This window comes from Pelobates fuscus, chromosome 10 (genome assembly GCF_036172605.1).
Source record: "Pelobates fuscus isolate aPelFus1 chromosome 10, aPelFus1.pri, whole genome shotgun sequence".
Classification (NCBI taxonomy): domain Eukaryota; kingdom Metazoa; phylum Chordata; class Amphibia; order Anura; family Pelobatidae; genus Pelobates; species Pelobates fuscus.
In genome coordinates, this window is record NC_086326.1 from 91206149 (window position 1) to 91229284 (window position 23136).

Sequence of the window (23136 nt, forward strand, 5' to 3'; positions counted from 1 at the left end):
CTCACTCCCACCAGCAGCAGGACTCCAAGCCACCCTCCTGGCACATAAGGTAAGCTGACAGTAGGGTGGCTGGAGATATTTAAAAAAAATAAAAAATCACTTGTATGAGTTTGAGTGTATGTGTGTGTGTCAGGGTGTTTGTGAGTGTGTGTGTGTGTGTGTGTGTGTGTCAGGGTGTGCATCTGTGTGTTTGTGTGTGTGTGTATGTATGTGTATATATATATATATATATATATATATATATATATATATATATAGATGTCAGTGTGCTTCTGTGTCTGCGCACATATCTGTGTATGTGCGTCAGGGAGTGTGTTTTTATGTCAGTGTGTGTATCTGTGTCATGGTGTGGGCATGCATCAAAGTTTGTGTGTGTCAGGATTCATGTGTATCTGTATGTGTGTGTATCTATATGTGTGTATGTGTCGGTGTCTATATGAATTTGTGTGTATGTGTCGGTGTATTTATATGCATCTGTGTGTTAATGTGCATGAATATCTGTGTAAGTATGTATGTGGTAGTGTATGTGCAAACATCCAATCAGTCAAACACCAGCACAACATACAAGCGCACTCCTGCACTCTAACTCAAATATTACACACACACCCCTGCATTCGAATTAAAAAATATATACAAACATACCCCTTCACTCAAACACTTCACACAAATGTACATCCGCATTTAAAAGTGAACATTACATTCAGACACACCCCTGCAATCAAACGCAAACATTACATACAAACACACCCCTGTATTAAAACACAATAACTATATACAAGCACCCCTTCAAACACCAACACTGTACATTACTATAGCGCCAGTAAATGCCACAGCGCTGTACAGATATGCAACCTCAAAATTTTGAGTTGGGGTGCCTTGGAAAATATTAAGGGCGCCTTGAACCTAAAAATTTTGGGAACCACTGATCTAGACTATATCATAAGACGTGCAGTCTCATATTTTAATAAGGTTGTAAATCTGTCAGATACCAATAGCAGTTACAGCAACAGTTACCAGCTCCCATTATACTCTGTGACAATGATTAACAGAAAAAGCAGACAGTAATTCCCTAATTGTGAAATTTTGCAGTTGGGAAACAGCCACTACTTGCTAACAGTGATAACAGGCACTTTAGCAAGAAGCCGCTGGCCAGTAAAACCATTTAGCAACAACATTGGAAACAAGTCCCGAGTCTTTATTAGTTTTACAATTGTTTGCATCACTTCTGACAGGCCATCACTTCTGACAGGCCACAAAGGAACACTCCCGGCATCGTAACAACGACATAAAAATCGAGGTGTTATGGTGTCAGGTGGTCCCTGATGCTTCTTTAACCTGGAGCAAAGTTGGCTCTTTAGTGCTGTTCTTCTCTGTCCCTATTGACATCCGGTGTCAGCTAGAAATATCATGGACTGCCATTTGGCTGGTGCACTGCCATTGTCTTAGAGCAGTCAGCTGATGCTCTTAGCCATGCTGTAGATTCCCATTCATAAAAAAATGGTGCATAACTTTTTTATGAATGGGGAACTACTGATTCGCTGAGAGCATCAGCTGATCTCTCTAAGCCAATCAGTGGTGCTCCTGCCTGCCAGCAATCTGTGCTTCTTCTAGCTAAATGTCAGACACCGGTCAATGGGGACAAAAAGGAACAACGCTGAACAGCCAACTTTGGGTAAGGAAGCGCCAGGAACTTTGTGAAGCATAACCAGTTCATTTCTATGAAATTGGTATAGTGCTTGGATTGTTCCCTTAAAATTTTGATCAGTGTGGTCCTTATATACAACCTAGTTTATAAAGTAATCTACTGATTAACCATTTGGGATACTGGTAAATGCATTTCACCATAGTCTGGACCTTTCAGTCTCTTAAAGAGACAGGAGGCGGAAACCAGAGAAGGGTGTGTGAATGAAGGAGGCGCTACAGTAAGTGGACATGCCCCCTCTCCCTATTTAAACTCCACTAACCCTTTACTCTTTGCTCAGTTATGCGAGTTGTATGACAAATGGGGATCTATCTTTTTTTCCCAATCTTGCGCTAGAGGGAGACCCAAACAAAAAATTCTTGCACCAGGGCCTTCTCTACATTAGTTCCGTCACTGACTTCACCTACAGCCCAGGAACATTGAGATGGTGTGTGTTGGGATGTTGATGTTAAGATGTTAAGAAAATGCAGCATATCTTTCCCTCTCCCCAATGTCCTTTAAATTGGACTAACCCCTCCAGACTTTTTTCTTACTGATAGGTCCTTTTGTATCCATTTAGGGTGCTCCTTTGGTCCACACCTTCTTGCATAGCTGATTTCAATAACCCTCAGATCTGTTCACTTTCCCGTTTTTCCTACTTCCAACACATGAAATTCAAGAACTGACTGTTCACGTGCTGCCAAATATATCCCACCCATTGGCAGGTGCCATTGTAATAATATAATCAATGTTATTTATTTAATCCTGTGATTTCCAGTCCTCAAGACACACCTACCAGTCCAGGATTTAGGGATTACCCAGTTGTGTCTCAGGTGTTTTTAGAAAAAAAAAAACACCTTGACATAACTTAATCATGGACTGGTAGGCGCACCTTAAGGATTGGTTTGGAAACCACTGACAATCTATCTGTGACTGATCAGTGTATGTTTTGTATGGATGGGGAGGGCATTTCTCATCTTCATACTGACATCCCTATGGTCCTGATGCCCTTATGGTTGGTTGATCAACATTATAATGCTGTTTTTCTCTCTTTTTTTTTTTTATAAAGCATACATATTTAGCAATCGTATTGTATTTAGTTAATTTATTGGCTATTTTGTCAATAAACATGTTAATTCATTATAACCTTTATTTACAAGCTATGGTTATATATAGGTTGATAAGGACTATACTCAAATGAACTTATGATCTAGAGAAGGTGGGGTATAAAAGCACAATAGGAAAGGCAGCGAGGACGGATAGCAACCCAGTGACAGAATGGGATAGTAGCAGAATTGGAAGGTGACAATGAAGTGGAGAGTGCCCCCACTAATTAAGCTGAGAAATTCTGATAAGAGAAGGCAGGTTGTTCTTTAGGAATGGAGCTGTCCGTGAGACTTCTTGTTAGCAGTATAGATTCAAGCAGCAGACTGGAGAAGGTCAACCTGATAAAGACCCAATAGGATTGAAACGTTGCTGCTTTTGCCCGAATGAAGCGGCTATTTCTGTTATCCTGGAGTGCCTGAACCGTTATTGATTCTGCATATCTTGGATAAGGTCACCGGCAGAAAGGAGTGATAGAGAAGGTGTGTACCAATGAAGCAGGGTGGGGTAGAGTTGTTGAGAGCTTTGGAGGTAAGAGTTAACATTTTGAATTCAATCAGATAGGGTACAATAAGCCAATGTAATGATTGGCAGAGAATGTTGGTGAGCGATTGGTGAGAAAAATAAGCCTGACAGGCAGCATTTATTATGCATTGTAGAGAGGCAGTATGGTGTCTCAGGTAACCAATTTAGATAATTTTTGTAATCAATGTGAGAAATGACAAGAGCATGAACACACTCCTTGTAGTATCTTGCATAATAAAGTTCTGGATGTTGGCAATGTTTTTAAAGTGGAATTGGCAGGATTTGCGACAGATTGGATATGAAAAGTAAAGTTTAGACAAGAATCAAAAAGAATACTAATGCAGTGAGCTTGCAGGGATAGGCTGATGTGCACACCATCAACTTGCAGGGAGAATTACCAGTGTAGGATTAATATTATGAGGAAGGGAGTTATTTAGAGAGATTGAGTTTGAGAAAGTGGGAGGACATTAATCAGAGACAGAAGAGAAGGCAACTGGTGACATTCTCTAGAAGACCCGGAGAGAGATCAGGGAAGGAGAGGTATATCTGGGTCTCATTGGCATATAAGCGGTAGTAGAATCCAAAATAATTAATTATAAATTAGCTTATCTTTGTTTCACACTCAAATTTGCTCATTATTAAATGCAGCATATTACATACCTTATCAAACAGACCACATTCACAAATTAACTGTTCTCGAGCTTTTGTGTTGATTGCGATGGTGAATCTCACATGCGGTATCAGAAGCTGTAATATAAAACAGTATAAGGAACATGTTGGACAAATATATGTACTAAGCAGTATAGCGTGAGTGATATGATGACAATTTTTACTTATACTGATAAATCAGCACAAAGCTAAACATCAGCACAAAGCAAAAAATTCAGCTTACATGTATTTACTCATTGGGTGCAAAAAAAACACATTTTAAATAGTTTAAAAAGGCACTTTTTAATCTAAAATTTAAAGCACACTAAAGACAATATAACTAATCTCAATAAATTGGTTTGCTCCTGGAGTCTGCTGGTTTTGTCCCTTCTTTCAATGTAAAACCATTTTTCCAGTTTTTTTTTTTTTGTTTTGTTTTTAAATTCTTTATTTTTCTTGTGCGATGAGTGGTAACAAACATACTTAGCCAAGATAGCATTTGCAGGCAATATACATATCATTACAAGTCTTGGCAGTTAGTACAGCACATTTTTTTTATAAGTAACAGGAAGTCAACAGATTAATTTAAACATAAGTATAGAAAATATGCATTATGTTTTTTCAGGCTTAAGTACTCGAGTCAGATTGTAGATTGTGAATAGGATTAGGCGAAATCAGTGCATAAGCTGTGCTATGAACATTCCAATCTATGCATTTACTCAACTTTAGCTATGTAAGCAGGCTATTGCATTAAGGGGTTATGCATAACGTTAGGTACATACACAGAGTATTGGCAGGAGCTTTTCCCTCTGAGTGCAGCCCAGACCTTGAGAAAGTCCCCTTGGCAATTTATGCAGTGGCAGTTCATGTTTATCCAACCCCCGATCTGCAGAGTTTGTGGCATGGTAGGAGTGAGTCCATCGTGCATGGGAGGAAGAGGTGTGAGTGCTCTCTCCTTGTGGGATACCATTGTGAGATCTTCAGCTGGACATAGTCGGATTTCTGGGTTGTGGTGTAGGTCGGCAGGATTAGCAGCAGTGCTTGTTGATGGACCGGGTGGCAGGTCCCGACTGCTCGTTGCCACGGGAGCTGGGAATCCCCGTCTGTGGCTTGGTAAGTTGGTATCTTCTCTGTAGTGAGGGGCCCCATTGCTTTTCCGCCGGCTGTACAGCCTCGGGGTATCATTTTTGCTGCGTACTGGTGGTCCCTGATTGCGCCGCCATTTTGGGGCTGCCTCCTTCTTCCCGCCATATTGGTCGTGGGGAGCCCCCCAGGCCTGGGCGCTGCAGGTCACGGAGACAGTCTCCTGGGACCGGGATGACCCCCCCGGTCCAGAGGGGGGGGGATACGGGGCCCTTACCGCGTGGCGTCGGAGTTTCAAAGGTAAACCGCAGGGCAGGATAGCGAGGTGGCGGCCGTCCACCTCACTCACCGCTCGAGTAGGCCTCAAATGTGGCTGTGCTGATGTGCCTTCTTAGGGGTCTAAACGCTCGGGATCCGAGTGGCCTCAGCTCCAGCACCTCTTTGCCTGCAGGACCGATGTTGCTTAACTGCAGATGAGTAGTTTTTAGGCTTTTTACGGGTATAATTGCTGTGAGTCTGCAGGAGCTCGACACGAGTGCGACCTCTCAGCATGGCGGTCGGCCCCGCCCCCCCATTTTTCCAGTTTTTAACACTGAATGAGAGGCCCTGACATCCCACAAACCAACCTCCTCTGGAGGAATAGCTAAGGCAAAGATTGCACACTTCTTTCATCATAGAAATTAATGGGTTGTGGTGATATCCTGGAAGCGGTCATCTGAATATCTCAGCCGATCACCACGGCCCTACAGACATACCCCTCAGGGCCCCAGACAAGAAAACCTTGCCAAGTTCCAACACCTGCCCACTCCTGCCTCAAGAAAAAGTGACTGATGGCTCACACCCCTATCACAGAAAACGTACCAACCAAACACAAATACACTTGTGCTCAAAAGTTTGCAAACCCTTGAAGAATTAGTAATATATGTACCATTTTTAAAGAAAACACGAGTGAGCAGGCAAAACACATTTCTTTTATTTCTTATGGGATTCATATTCAACAGTATGGTACAATCATAAAACAAAACATGGCAACAAAGAAAATAATGAAAAGACCCCTGTGACTAACTCCCCTTTCCAAGTGAGTTTTCCACGAGTTCCTTGAGGAGCCTGCTTGCAAGCCTCCTGCCCACAGACTATGGACCGTGTAAAATGTGATGCGACAGTCTCCGTTCGTGTATTTGGACTATATGGTTTGGGGACCGAACAGCCGCACGAACCTTGTTTGGTTCTACAACACTTAGAAAGACACTATTCGGTGGAAAAGTTCTAACAAACAAGGGGAACAGGCTCCAGGGTAAGAACATTGACTATGTTCGGTAGTTTGTCCGGTTTTTAAACTACCGAACTAGACCGACCGCAAGCCCTGATTCTCTAGGAACTATTTTGGGCAAAGGACCATGCATGCGGTTGGTCAAATTATTACTTCCACGGAATTTCTGAACCGATCTGGGTGATTTTTGGATATGTTGGTCACACAGATCGGGGCTATCAGGGGATGTAACTTTGTGGGGTTTTATGTATTTTTAAGGTTTTGGGGTATTTGGGAAATGTGTGTTTGTTGTGCCTGGAGATAATTGAGTTTAATACAGTGCTTGACTCAATTATCTCCCAGGTACAAAATGCCTCCAGGTCATGCAAAGTCTTTGGTCTTCTTGCATGAATGCCACATTTGAGATCTCCCCAGAATGGCTCAATGGTATTAAGGTCAGAAGACTGATGGCACTCCAGAACCTTCACCTTTTACTGCTGGAACCACTGGATGGTCAACTTGGCCTTGTGCTTAGGGTCATGGTCATGCTGGAAAGTTCATAAGCGTCCCGTGTGCAGCCTTCATCTTGCCATCAATTTCCACAAGATTCTTTGTGCTTTTAGAGCTCACACCCCCCCAAAACATAGCGCTTATAAAGCTCTATTTGGTCTTGTCACTCCACAATACAGTGTGCCAGAAGCTGTGAGGCATGCCAAGGTGTTATCGGGCATATTGTAACCTGACTTTTTTGTGGCATTGGCACAGTAAAGGTTTCTTTCTGGCAATTCGACCATGCAGCTCATTTTTGTTCAGATATCAATGTAGAACATTTCCAAATCAGGCTGAATGGACAAGCTGGAGCACTGACAGAGAGCAATTCCAACAGCAATTTGGATAACTAGAGGAGACTTTGAATCAGTCAACGTTGATGTCCATGGCCAGCACTCACGAGAGTTATGTAGATAAAGCGATCCAAAGATGCCTCCCCCAATGGGCATGGGGGTCTCCAAGCCCTTACTAGGACCTACAGCTATTCTATATTTTATATTTATTCACCTTTACTTTATTCTTGATTTTAACAATACTTTAATAAAAAGCTGCTAAAAGTACACCTGTCACCTGGAGTCCAGTTTTTGCCTTGGAGTGGACGGATCCAGTAAGGGCTTGGAGCCCTCCATGCCCATCGGGTGAGGCACCTTTGGAGCGCTTTATCTACATAACTCTCGTGAGTGCATTATATTATAGCGCAGTATTAATTTTGTAATTTATTCTAGCTCAGTGGTTCCCAACCCATTCCTCAAGTACCCCCTATCAGTCCATGATTTAAGGATTACCCAGTTGTGTCTAATGTGTTTAGAAAGAAAAAGAAAACTCTTTAGACACAACAGGGTAATCCATAAATCCTGGACTGGTAGGGGATACTTGAGGACTGGGTTGGGAACCCCTGTTCTAGATGCTTACAGCTGTATCCCAATATTATTTTTGTATACATATTGGTTGTCAAGGGGTTACTACCTGGGAAGTAATCCAAGGGAAGTTGTCTATTGTTAGATAAGTATAATTTACTTTTTATTTGTAACCACCCCAGAATTATATATTCTGAGGTGGAAGTTGTATTGTATTTACATATATTCAGCATATACACTTATTATGTTTTTATGTTTATTTCTACTACAATGTCTGTCAAGAGTATAAACTAATTTAGAATTTTATTTGGAAAGCTTGTAAAATATGACAGTATCATAAATATATGTATATTTCAGAGATATCATCGGTAAAGTGTTGACCGTTGGTGTCGGAGAATGGCTAATGGCACCCATGGTCTACAGATTACAGTCCTCAGGTAATGCAAAGCTGGTTATATCTGCACTGCAAATGATGAGCAATTATCTGACAATCTATGGTTGACAGATAATTATGAAAGTTCTAGTCAAACATCTGAGTAGACCGCAATCTGCAGTCGTAAAGATGCAAAAATAAAGTGACTGTGCTTTTTTATTTTTTTGCAATACAAGTTTCTGTGAAACCTTTTTTTGAACAGGAACAGGAAGAATAAGGAAAACAAATTGCTTAAAAGGCCAGAATAACAGTCTGATCTTAACTATGATGGAAGAACAAGAATTTAGGGTTTTCGAATTTTTGTTTTATTAAACTGTATCTTCAGAATGCATTAGGTTGTAATTTTTTGTGATAAAACCATTATAATATAGTAGACAATTGAGTTATAGCTAATCAACACTGCCTTATTGTACAGACTTACAAATTGTGTATACATATGAATTCAGATGTCTCTGTGTGCTCACCAACTTGCTCTTTCCTCTATAATTACCATGCAATGTGTGCTGCCACATACTAAAATAAATCTATTGGATTCAGAACAAATAATACTGCGTGAATGCTTAATTTTTTTTTTTCATAGCCCTATAAAGAGTTACTCCAATCACCATGACTACTTCAGTGATTTCAAGAGGTGGTAGGACTATGCATGTGCAGTCTTTCTGCTTGAGACACTACACATACTGAGATATTTTTATTTGTGTGCTGGGGACTAGTTGCACCCCCAGCACACATGATGCATTGCCAATGTCAACTCTGTGAATATTTTGTGTCTGTCGTCAGCGCACACAGACATGATTTATTTTCTACCTTCATTGCAAGCAGAACTCCAGCAAGTGAAAGACTGCTTTCCCCTCCCTCCAGAAAACCCTCCTCCACTTGCTGGCCCAGAGCCCATGCATTCATGAGAACTTGTGATAGGACTGTACGAGGCCACTGTGACTTGAGTGCAGGACCTTATCCATAGCGCCAAATAGGACATATTACACAGGAAAGGTCCTCCCCCCCAAATCTGCCGTTCTAACTTGATTTAGCTAAAATATTGAGTTTAAAGGAACACTATAGTCACCCAGACCGCTTCAGCTCAATGAAGTGGTCTGGGTGCAAGGTCCCTCAGCTTTTAACCCTTCAGATGTAAACATAGCAGTTTCAGAGAAACTGCTATGTTTACATTGCAGGATTAATCCAACCTCTAGTGGCTGTCTTCCCTACAGCCGCTAGAGGCGCATCTGCACATGCGCATTCCGCTCCACTCGTCGGCTGGGGAGGAGAGATCAAAAAGTAATCTTGTTTTTGCTTTGTTTTTTTGTTAAGTTTGTGACCAAAATGGGATTCTCTCAGTGTATTTCCCTCTTTTGGATCAACAGCAGAAATACAGATTTGTGGAAGGCTGAACAAGATGGGCTTGAGTCTTATCTCAGCCTTTATTACTATGCAACGATGTAAACTGGCTCACAGAATCTACCAGGACGCTATCTAACCCTGGATCGACATATACCTTTACACATTGTAGAGCAATGTCAAATATGGCACCAACTATTTTTTTAACATTTCTTTATGTATAGCGGTGTATTTAATGACTGTACCATTATTATAATGTAATTGTTTTCATGCTTTTACTATGTCCAGGTGTTATTCCCCTTGAAACAACTTTTCTATCACTTTTGTGGCCAGAAAGAGTCCCTGTGGGTTTTAAAATTCGCCTGCCTATTGAAGTCTATGGCGGTTCGCCGGGTTCGCCCGTTCGCGAACATTTGCGGAAGTTCGCGTTCAACGTTCACGAATGGAAAATTTTATGTTCGCAACATCACTATTTATCAACAGATAAAGTGCCACTGGATTATATAGTCTTTACTCTCAGTGGATACGAACAGCCTGCTGCAAATATAAATACTACATTCTGAATGAAAGAATTAACAGAATACAAAACGTATATAAGGACTTTGAAACTGCCGAATTCTTTCTCCATAACAGCAGTATAATAAAATTACGTTTGAAAAAGCAACAAAAAAAAAGCTATCAATTGGCAAATTGACTAGTTGGCCTGAAGACAAAATTATGGAAATTATGATATACAGACTGCAAAGCACTAATGTAAGATTGAAACCGTGACTAAACAGATTAACCTGTTTTTCTTCTAAAAACATACTGTACGTCTTTCCTTTAGTATTATCTGGAAGGAAATGGTGTAGATGTGTTGATTTTAGTGATTGAGCAAATTAAAAGATAAAATAAGTTGCAAGATTTATTTATTTATAAAATATTTTACCCGGAAGATTTCTCTAGTTTTTAAGTATGTCCTGGGTGTAAACAGATGTTATAAGACAAGCCACAAAATGTCATACATACATGCTACACATGCCATAAATATTCACGCCAAAGTATTATACAAAAAAAATAAACCCTATGAGGTTTTACCAGGCCACACAATATTCTGTAAGATTTAAGTCATGTTCACTGCAAGAAGCATTCTAGGACATCTCTCTAGTAATAGACTGTCATTCAATAAAAATAGTATACAGAATCAAAGCTTCCACCCCTTTATAGTTTCTCAAGAAAAGAAAAACAATATAAATTTTTCCAGCAACACATTTTTATTGGTTTTTTTTTTGGTTTTTTTTTTCAATTTTTCTCATCATGGTTGTAAAAAATACAAATACTATATGTTTTTGTGTAAAATATATCTCTTATATTTGGTTAGTAATTCTGTATACATGGTTGTAATAGTTAATTTGTCATTTATCATTTATATGTACTTTATTGTAGCTAATGGTTTCCCTATCTGAAGAGACTAGGGAGATAGAGCATCTGAGCTGACCTCTGATTAGACCTCAAATGTTAGTAAAACCATTGCTACAATATCCTGCCTTGCAAGAGAGGTGTGAACTGTAGATCAGTACAAAGATTGTTTTTAAGGGCATAGACAGGAAGACATCACACTTTGAGAAAAGGGTGTCAAAAAGCATTAAATCTGTGATAACAGGCACCACACCCCATGGATTAACAGCCCACTGGGCCTGGTGTGGAAAATTGTGATAGGCTCAATTGCAGAATCTTACAGACGAAACACTAAAACAGCCATACCTCCCACACATAATGTATCTGGTGGAGGTTGTGCAGATGCATTTATAAGAATACACATACCCTATGCTAATTTATCGCATGCATCTCTCAACCAAACCCATTTGGTTGCGAAGCAGGGCTTCAGTGGGTGGGGTAAAAGGTGGGCCAGTGATGCAAATCACGTTATTGGCACTGCTTAAAGGGTTGGACCTTTCCATAAAGGTCTGCACAAAGAATTGGAAGGTCAGCCTGGTATAAATGTATGACAGGTTGCCTTCCAATCACTCAGGCTAGCCTACTAGAGGGAGACTATGTAGACAGCATTGTGACAGCATTGGCACAAACATCTCTAATAATGTGCTTGCTCTACGCTTTTTGGGGACAGTTCCCTGATGTCCCACAGCACTCCTCCTCTTCCCTTCTTACTAGCAGTAGAAGCTCCTGGTATGCAGTTTGAGGCAGAGAAAAATTTAAATGAAGTGAATGTAGAATTACGGGGACATGCCACACTGTTAGAGAGATGGAAGCAGCAAGAGCATTTGCACAGTGTGCAAAATCAGCTTTACCTTAACTAATTTATAGTCAGCCGGTCCACACAAGTTTTATTACCCTACATTACTCCTAAGTTCCCATACTTAATTCCCTCTGCACAAAGTAAGAGCATATGAAGAATAGTTAAAATATACAATTTAGTCAATGGGTTTCTTCCATGGGCCTCTTTCCTGAAGCTTCAGCTCCATTAGCCCCCAAGTTAATTAGGCCCTGTCTCAAGACAGGATACTGTAGAGCATTTCACATGCAGAAACATTTCTAAATCAGTAGCAGAACTACTGTCGATGCAGCTGCACCAGGGCCCGTACACTGGGGGGGAGGGAGGGGGGGGGATATGGGTATTTCTGAACAGGGGCCTGGTCTGGCACAGTGTTCCTTTAACAGCCCGACTGGACCCCTGTCAGATCGCCGATGCACATTCACACATTAAGAGGAAGTTGCGCGGCAGGGAGAGAGCAAGCACAGGAGCGGGGAGGATCAAGGAAAGTACCAGCCCCAAACCCTAACTCATATCGGACTCAGACAGCTGCAGGACCCCAGGGGAGCCACCCTCCTACACAAAAAGGGATGTTAAAAGGATGGTGACTAAACATATAACAATTATTACATGTCTGTGTGTATGTGTCAGTGTCTGAATGTGAATTTGTTTGTGTGTGTGTATATTTCTGTGTGTGAGTGTATATGTGTCTGAGTGTGTATATGCATCTGACACATATACACACACAGAGTTTATATGTGTCAGTGTGTATGCGTCTGTGTGAGTATGTGACTGCTCTTAAACACACCCCTGAAGAATGGGCAAATAGTAGATCCTTAGCTGGCATAGCATTGTTGGAATCGTATGACAGATGGGGATCTACCTTTTGGCCACCCTTGTGTGGCCATAGTGTTAAATAGTGTAAACAATATCCTGATTCTACAGTATGAATGGCTCTGTACAGCAGCACATGGTTTTGCTCCATTCAGCACTGTGCCATTTGTACTTCAGTGTCAGAAGATGTAGCAAAACACAATTTGGAGTTTTGAACAGAAGTAGCCCACATCAGATATACTAAATGGACATTACGAAAATCGCATTATCTGTGTCTATGAAGACAGAAAGAAAAAAAAAAAAACAACACACTCACGATTTGACTGCAATATTTAGCAGAGAGTGGCAGTTAAATTCCTACATCAAAATACATTGTGATGTCTAAAATATCTATTTATCTATCTGGCCATTAAACTTAGAAGACCAACATACTAAATTCCAAAATTGTTCCACACTGAAATTGTATTTTATTCCTTGTTTGTTAACCCATAACTAAAAACACTGAAACCCTAGACCTATGATACTATGCATATCAGGGCAAATAAGTGAATTTATTTTGTATTATTTTCCTTAAGCTGTACTAATTATGTACACATGGACATGGAAAAAAGTATTTTGTTATTATAATAAATAAGAATTTATATTTGTACAGTTGTAATCAAAATTATTCAACCTCAGCTTTAGTGTCAAAATTTACAGACTTCCAGCTGTTTGCAATCAACAAATCAAACAAAATCAATTGAAATAGCAACACAAATGCTTCAAATAATTTCCCAAAATTCAACTAAAAATGCAACTTATGATTTCTCCTGTCTCAAAATTATTCAACCCCCTGAATAGAATTCCTCACAACAGCACAAATATGCAAAACAGGGGTTGTCTCAAGCACGCCTGATGCAACTAATCATTAGTTGCACCAGGTGTGCTTGAGCTGGATTTGTTCATTTAAAGGACACTGTAGGCACCCAGACCACTTCAGCTCATTGAAGCGGTCTGGGTGCAGTGTCCCTATTGCACTTAGTGTTGCAATATATAACATTGGAGATCCAGAGAAATGTAAAACATTGGAGTTCCAGCTCAGTCTACCAAGAGTGGCTGTCTTTCTGGCAGCCACTAGAGGGCTTCCTGAATCGAAATTGATGGAAGTAAAAGCAAAAGAGTTAATTTTGTATCCAGTCCCACTCTCTCTCCTTTTCCCTCTGTCCCCGCTCTCCCCTCCTTGCCCCTCCCCCCCCCCCGTAGGCCACAGCTGTGCCGGGGACTGGGGGTTTCTGCCATGCCCCTTTGCGCCTCTGGACCAACAACGCGAGGGGACTAAACGCCCCGGAAAGGAGGTCGCATCTGCTTCGGTCCCTGTGGGCCGCTCGGGCCTCAATAGCATTCCTCCAGGAGACCCATTTTAGAGGAGGGGTAGGCCCCGTCCTTTGAGTTACAAGGTTCCCGACTGGATATTTTGCGAACCACCCGGTGGCCAAGAGAGCAGGGGTAGCGATACTCTTTGCACGACACGTACCGTTTTCCTGTTCAGAGACAAAGGTGGATCAGAATGGCCGCTACTTATTCCTTAACGAATAATTGCTTATAAGAAATACACCCTCGCGTCGATATACGCCCCGAATACGGGCCAGCACCGCTTCCTCTCCAGGACCCTCCGACAGCTGGACAAGTTTAGGGAGGGACTCCTCATAGTAGTGAGAGACATCAATGTCCCACTGGATCCACGTATAGACACCTCCAGAGGACGCAGCTCGCACTCTGACTTATGCATACAAGTAGCTGGAAAAGCGATACGAGACATGGGTCTGGCCGATACCTGGAGGGTCCTTCACCCTGAGGACAGGGACTTCTCGTTTTATTCACAGGTGCATTACGGGCATAGCCGCCTCGACTATATTTTGATCGCGCAGGAATACCTGCACCTTCTCCTGTCCTGTGACATCCAAATGGCGGTCTGGTCGGACCACGCCCCGGTCCTAGCCACGATGCTCTCTCCTCTTTTCAAGCCTAGCAGTAGACAATGGAGGCTTAATGAACAAGTGCTGGGGGACTCCTGAGACACTATTTCGCAGACAATCATACAACGGATACCTCGCCCCTGATACGTTGGGAAGCCCACAAATGTGTCCTACAGGGCCATTTCATCAAGACCTGTGCTAACCGTAAAAAGGAGCAAAATAACAAACTAAAGGACCTGTACGCACGAACTGCGCTGCTCGAACAGGCACACAGATTGGACCCGATGGACGACAACTACCGTACCCTCTTAGAAGCCAGAAGAGACTTGAAAAGCCTTCTATCCCGGAATCTATTGCATACGATCCGTAAATCCCACAGATTCTATTCTATGAGCATTCAAACAAATGCGGACGTATGTTGGCTAGAATGCAGCAAAAGAAGCGACGACAGTCACAAATCACAGTACTTCAGACGGCGGGTGCACCTCCCATACGAAGGCCAGATGGAAAAGTGACTGAATTCCAGGAGTTCTACACTAAGTTATACAATCTGCCGGTGGACACTAGGATAGCGGAGACTCAACAGAGACTGTTAAGAGTCCGGGAATACCTGGAGCTACACGTGTCCAGAAGCTCACGCAACCCCAGGCAGAGGACCTAGACGCACCCATTACGCTGGAGGAGCTATCTGGCGCCCTTAAAGCCGCAAAGGTGAACAAAGCCCCGGGACCAGCTGGCTTCCCGGTACGATATCTACAGACCTTCGGGGAGATCCTTCTACTGGAGCTGCTGGCGAGCCTTAATTCCATTTTGGAGGGAGGTTTCCAGATGATAACCTCATGGCTACTGTGGCAGTCGCGCCGAAGGACGGGAAGGATCCCACTTCGTGCGCCGGTTATAGACCTATCTCCCTCCTCAATGCGGACCTCAAATTATTCACGAAGATCTTCGCCCTCCGGGTAGGTGGGGTGGCTCCGGACCTGGTACACCCAGACCAGACGGGGTTCATCCCGGGACGAGAGGCAAAGGATATTACGATTAGGGCCCTTAACCTCATACATGCCACCAAAAAAACTGCCCGCGGGGGCCTCCTGCTCTCCAGAGACGCCGAGAAGGCTTTTGATCGGGTGGATTGGCAGTTCATGAGGGAGACCCTACGGCGATGGGCTTTGGCCCCCATATCCAGATCTGGATAGCGGCCCTATATGCGACCCTGAAGGCCCGCCTGAGGATAAACGGAGCCCTGTCCCCTAGCTTCTCGATTAGCAACAGAACGCGGCAGGGGTGCCCCCTATCCCCTCACCTGTTTGCCCTCACATTAGAACCATTTCTGGCGGCGGTCAGACGGGACGGGGGTAGGGATGGGGGTATAACGGGATTCGCCGTGGGAGGAGGAGAACATAAGGTGGCTGCTTATGCAGATGATCTGCTATTTTTTATTGCAAACCCAACGGTGACACTCCCGAATTTACTTCAGGCGTTTCAGACGTACGGGGCGCTCTCCAACTTAAAATTGAATGCGGATAAATCTGAGGCGTTGCCACTCGCTCTACCCCCTGGCCTGTCGGCCCAACTGAGGCCGAATTTCCCCTTCAGGTGGTGCCCACAGCGTATTAAATACCTAGGCATATGGCTGACGGAGGACCTGTCCAGGCTGTTCCCCGAAAACTTTCAGCCCCTATTGGCGACGCTGGGGGTGGATATGAAGAGATGGGGGCAACATGTGTGTCCTGGTTCGGGAGGATAAATGCGGTCAAGATGAACCTCCTGCCACGGCTCCTGTACTTGTTTCAGACAATCCCCATCCGAATCCCCATGACCTTTTTCCGAACCTTGGGTACGGCCGTCAGACAATTTGTATGGGCAGCGGGCACAGCCAGACTCCGACATACACAGTTGATTCAACCAAAATGCCAAGGCGAAGTGGCCCTGCCCTTGCTCCAAACTTACTATCAAGCTGCGCACCTCCTCCGGGTCGTGGACTGGCATGTGCCCGACACGGACAAGCAATGAGTCCATCTTGAACGCATGCAAGCTAGGGGGCAAATCCCACACGTCACGCGGCTCCTGAAACCCATGCAGACAGAGGACATCCGGACGCACCCGCTCATAGGGGCAACTCTGCAGGTGTGGTCCACCGTGCGATACAAGCTGGAACTTACGACTAACCCGACCCCTCTAGTACCGGTGGTCTACAACCCTGAGATTGCAGGAGGTCTGGCGCCGCGTGACGTGGCAGGGTTGGGAAGCCCGGACAAACCGTATCTGAGTGATTGGTGCTCCGCATGTCAGCTGAAACCCTTGGAAACCCTAATTTCCCAGGCACCCCCAACAGGGCTAATCCGCTACCAACAAGTAAGGCACTACTATCACTCCCTACCGGGCAAGCAGCTAGTACACAGAAAGCTGACCCGCTTCGAGGCCCTTTGCTCAGCGGAGATGCACCTACCAAAAGGCATCTCTACGTTGTACGCCATGCTACTAGAAGCAACTTGGAGCCCGCCGGCGACATAACAGTCTAAATGGGAAAAAGCCACAGGAACAAACCTGTCGAACTCCGAATAGGAGAAGATTCACACTCGCATCAAGGTACGACCAGTGCGAAACTGCAGGAACATAATTACAAGCTCATGACAGGCTGGTACAGGACGCCCTCTCGGCTATTCCGTATGGGTCTGACACCTACGGCCAGCTGCTGGAGATGTGAGGCGGATGAAGGCACTGACCTGCACATCTGGTGGTCATGCCCGCTCATAGCCGCCTTTTGGCAAAAAATACACGCAAAACTACGGGAGATCCAGGACTCGGACATACCGATGCAGCCCCTCCAGATGCTCCTCTACCACACTACGATGCCCCTTGGTGTATACAAGAGGTTTCTCACGAGACACTTCCTGAATGCCGCCAAGAGTCTGATTCCGGCCCGCTGGAAGACGAATGCGGTACCAACGGTATCGAACTGGATGGAAAAGGTGGAAGAAATATACAGCATGGAGAGCCTCACAGCGGACCTGAGAGGGACGGAGGAGAAATGCACCCGACTATGGGTGCCCTGGATTGAGTACATGGCCCGTAGATCGGCAAGACAACGAGCGCTGGAGACCGAATAGACGGGCGACTGAATGTGAACTCGGAGCTGGGACATGGGCCGGAGGTGAGCTGGCGGACTCCCCCCCCCCCTCCCCGCCTTGGCTGATACCCTTTTCTTCCCTCCCCCCCCCCATTCCCCACCCCACCCCACTCAGAAAATGACGCCTTGCACGGGGCACTCCAGACTAACTCGGAACTCACACACAACGGACTCAAAACCAACTACACCTTGACAGATAACTGACGGGACACCATTAGCTTAGAGTATGAGACTGAAGCTTCCGAAAATCTGCCGTATACTATAACGGTACTGGCTCTAGACCAAGTTTCGTGTAAGGTCTTAGTGAGCACGGAAGACAATGATCTAACTGCCAGACATGCCGCCCTAGACCCGACCTTCCTGTCTAACGTCACTCAGAAAACGTTTAAATGTTTAGTTCGCTCAGTTGCAACCGGTTGTTCTGTTCATAACTGAGGCTGGGGGGGATTATAAACTTAAAAAGAGAGCTAGTATATTTGGATGTGTTGTACACTAATTGGACTATGTACGCTTTCAATTTGTCTATTCTCTGTACAAATGTATACAATGCCTCAATAAAAACAAAGATTGCCTAAAAAAAAAAAAAATTTGTATCCAGTAGCTATAATCATGTATCAACTAGTACCAGGAGAAAAATAAAAAAAACTAACAGGTGGATTTCTATTTCATGAGACATCAAAACTTCATTAGGTTTCTTTCTCAGGAAAAGACGGCCTTAAAGAATGGACATGCTGTTTTGCACGTACACAATTTCTTATCTAATTCTGACGCTCTGCATGAGGACATCCAGCGTCAGAATATTCCCTATAGGAAAGCATAGATTCAATGCTTTCCTATGGGGGGGGGGGGTCTAATGCGTCTGCTGCATTTGCAGCTCATGCGCGTTAGCACCCACTCATCATGGGCCGTTGGAAGGGGTGAAGCGTCAGGGGACATCGGCGCTGGGATCAGGTAAGTAAATATTAAATTATTTACCCGGGCGAGGGGAGGCAGGGGGAGCAGCTTTGTATTCCTGGCACTTATAGTATCACTTTAAGGACTGAAGAGATTAATATTGACCTTTTTAGATATTACTGTGCATTTTTGTTACCTGTTTCACCTTGAGTTTTATTTTTTTGTCACTGATGTTACATTTATTTTTGTCTTGATCACACCTAAAATACTTTAATTACAAAAAAAAAGAAAGAAATCTCCAATATATTTCCTACTAAATAGCGACAGATGGATGTAGGATCTTACCTTAAATACAGGGTGAACTGCAGGCAGTTGACGGAACATAGCAATTGCAAAAACCTCTGAAAGTAAATGGGTCCGCAGGAGGTGGCTTACAGTTTGGTGAATGTGGAAATCAGATGAACGGACCCATATTTTAGCCAATAACCAGTCATAGTGGGAGTCTGTTGGCAAAAATATTGGATTCTCCACTCCGGGCTCTTGGTTGAGCTGAAAAACAAAGATGTTATTGCTTTGTTGGAGGGAAATGCTTCATTGGTTTGTTAAAATGACATTCTGAGCACAAAAACAACACAGCAATGTCACTGCTTATTCTCAGCTATTTAGGAGTTAAATCACATTTTTTTTAATGCAGCTATAGGCATGCCTCCCCAGACTGAGACTCACACAGTCTCCCTACACACTTCCAATAAAGAGAAATCTAATTTTTAAACTTCCCTATTCCACAGTTTGTTATTTTAAAGCTTCCAGCAACCGTGTGTGTGTGATGAAATCCAAAATAAACAATATCTAAATTCATCAGTTTAACGTCAAAACAGCAATGTTATTTTTCTCAGAATTAGTTACCATTTTGAGATTAACCTTTGAAATTAAATTTCTGTATAAATTGATAAATATTGTTTTGAATGTCTTGATAGATAGATTGGTGAGCAAAAGTAATGCTTTAGCCTTTGCAACCTCACTCAGGGATAACACTACCTAAAACCAAATTGTGGGCTAGTCACAAGGGGCACTGTGCAGTTCCATGAGCCAGCAGAAAGATAAAAATAATGTTTCCGAATGTCTATGCATCTCCAGTGGGAGCAAATCACCATATGAGCCATGATCTGGTGCTTCTCAGTGTCAGACAGCTGCCACCAGGCGAATTAGCCAGCAATGTTATCCATGCAAGATCACTGAAAATCTAGAAGTAAGGTGTGTTGGCGGTTCTTAATATTGCTTTGTGTGTACTAAAAGTGAATAAAAACAGTGTTTCCCCTATCACCTTAATCAAAAGATTTATAACAATACAGTGAAGTTAGTACAACAAATTGTGAACACGATAAAAAATATTTATGTACAGGAGTAAAATGGAACTTCCTTGTGTTATGGTTGCAAAAATCTAAAATAAATAAGACACAAACATGCATACTGTACGCTGTATATAAAAGTAAAAGAGGGACACACTTGTGAGTTTCACTCTTTCACTTAAAATGTACATATATTGCTTCATATTTACACATGATGCTTGAGATGCATGCCTTTTTTTATAGAGAGCTACTGATTGGCTTACAGCATCAGCTGCATTTGAAAGTCTGTGATTGGAGAGTCACAGAAAGTCTGGGCTGGGAAAAAGATCAAATATCTCCCTCACTGGCCCACTTGCACAGAAATGAGGCTGGGGAGGGAGAGGAGGACCTGCCAAAGCTCTATCTTGCAGCTCCGCCGGCTTCCTCTCGCGAGATTCCGAGCGTTGCTATCACTCACCACTAGCACCACCAGGTAGGGGGGGATATAATGTCTGGTTTTTTTTACACCCCCCCCAACACACAATCCCTTCTAACATACACACATTACCCTCACACACAGCACTTTCACACACTGCACTCTCACACATCCCCCACATCACCCTCACACACAGCACTCTCACACACATCCCCACATCACCCTCACACACAGCACTCTCACACACATCCCCCACACCACCCTCACACACAGCACCCATAGCACTCTCACATACAGCACTCTCACACACAGCACCCTCACACACATCACCCTCACACACAGCACCCTCACACAAATCACCCATAGCACTCTCACACATATCACCATCACACACAGCACCCTCACACACACACACTTCACCCCTCACACTCACAATATCCATCAAACACACACACACACACACACACTTTACCCTTCACACACACATACTTCACCCCTCACATACCCCCACAGAACCCCCCCCAACAAACTGCACAACACACACACACAATACATCTAAACATATTTTAATTATATATATATATATATATATATATATATATATATATATACAGTGGCGTACACACAATACATGGGGCCCCGTTGCAAACTGATCCGTGCCCCCTCCCAGACACATGCATACAGACACAGACATACATAGAGGCGCACACACTCTCACACATCCCCCACATCACCCTCACACACAGCACTCTCACACACATCCCCACATCACCCTCACACACAGCACTCTCACACACATCCCCCACACCACCCTCACACACAGCACCCATAGCACTCTCACATACAGCACTCTCACACACAGCACCCTCACACACAGCACCCTCACACAAATCACCCATAGCACTCTCACACATATCACCCTCACACACAGCACCCTCACACACACACACTTCACCCCTCACACTCACAATATCCATCAAACACACACACACACACACACACACTTTACCCTTCACACACACATACTTCACCCCTCACATACCCCCACAGAACCCCCCCCAACAAACTGCACAACACACACAGACACATCCCCACAGACACACCCCCTGTCAGGGTACCTGAGGCCTCTACCTCTAAGGGAGGTAGAGACTTGGTGGTGTATCCGTCCAGGCGAGCTGTTTCCTCCGTTCCTCGCGGTTCATCCAGTCACTTAAACACCGGCCGCGAGGAATCCACGTCCTTTTCTAGCAGGACGCTCAATACGTGACGTCATGACGCTAGCACGAGCTATCTGTCACTCAAGTGTCCGATATCCAATCGGTACTTGTCAGAGGCGTGATTTCCATCCAGAGCCAGGGTATTTAAGCTTACTCCTTACTTCAGCTCATTGCCCTGTCGTGGTTCTAGCTTGTCTAGTCACTCAGTGCTCTGGTATTCTAGTTTGCTCCATTGGTTTTGACTCGGCTCGTTGTACTACCCTGTTTCTCTGTTATCCCTTGACCCGGCTTGTCTCTCGCTTATCTGTCTTCTCGTTCCCTCGACCTCGGCTTGCCTCTGACTATTCTTTACTCTCGGTACGTTAGTCCGGCCATTCTAAGGCCCGGTATACGTACCTTTCCACTCTTTGTACTCTGCGTGTTGGATCCCTGTCCCGATCCTGACATTACGACAGGGCCAATGGATCCTGCAGGTACAAACAGTCAGCTTGGTTCTTCGGATCCCAGGTTTGACGCCATGGAACATAGGATGGATCAGATGGCTTTGGCACTACAGGCACTTTTGTCTCGTGCTAGTAATCCACCTGAGGAGACACGTACTCCTTCTATCTCTCCTGCAGTCTCAGGTCTAGAGGTAGCCACTGTAGGTGCTTCTTCCCGTATTACCCCACCAGTACGTTATGGCGGGTCACCGGAGAAGTGTCGTGGCTTTCTAAACCAGATTAGCATCCATTTCGAACTACAACCCCGCTCTTATCCTACAGATAGAGCAAAGGTTGGATTTATTATTACTCTGCTCATTGAAAAGGCTTTGAGATGGGCCAATCCTTTATGGGAGAATGATAATCCACTCGTCTATAATTATAATGCCTTTGTAGCTGCGTTTAGAAGAACTTTTGACCCTCCTGGCAGAAAGGTCAATGCAGCTAGATTAATGTTGCGCCTTAAACAGGACGATCGAACACTTGTGGATTATGCACTAGAGTTCAGATCCTTGGCGGCAGAAGTTAAGTGGAACGAACAGGCTTATATAGATGTGTTTCTGAATGGGTTATCAGATGTAATTCTTGACGAGGTCGCTACTAGAGAACTCCCTGAAAATTTGGAGGATTTAATTTCTTTTATATCTCGTATTGATGAACGCTTAAGAGAGAGGCAGAACACTCGAGATAGGACCCGTAGACCCTCCTTTAAACTAGCGCCTACCTTTCAAATCTCTGAGTTCGAAGACTTACGTATTCCTGAACCTATGCAGATAGGCAGTACTCATCTCACTGAAAGGGAGAGACAGTACAGGAGAAGGGAGGGTTTATGTATGTATTGTGGAGTCAGGGGTCATTTACGCCTAAATTGTCCCAATCGTTCGGGAAACGCTCGCACCTAAGTTCCTCTAGAGGACAGGCCTTGGGTGTTTCTACTTTGTCCTCTATTCACAACTACAAGGAGCTCAGGCTTGTGTTACCCGTTTCTTTAAAGTGGGAGAAGGGAGTAGTTAAGACTATGGCACTAATCGATTCTGGAGCTGCTGAGAGCTTTATAGATCAGGGTTTTGCTGCCAAGCATGCTATTCCATCCCAGTTAAAAGAGACACCTCTGGCTGTTGAGGCCATCGATGGTAGACCGT

At 43.9% G+C, this 23136-nt stretch overlaps 1 protein-coding gene across 1 annotated transcript in view; it reads right to left on the bottom strand.

The window, feature by feature from the left end:
• Nucleotides 1–23136, bottom strand: part of ALOX5 (arachidonate 5-lipoxygenase) — a 109732-nt gene that overhangs the window by 23279 nt on the left and 63317 nt on the right. Inside the window, exons 8-9 of the mRNA XM_063433939.1 lie at nt 18877–19080; nt 3971–4057 (exon numbers count right to left, since the gene is read on the bottom strand). Of these exons, the coding sequence (XP_063290009.1) occupies nt 3971–4057; nt 18877–19080 (291 nt within the window). The remainder of the gene's footprint in view (nt 1–3970; nt 4058–18876; nt 19081–23136) is intronic.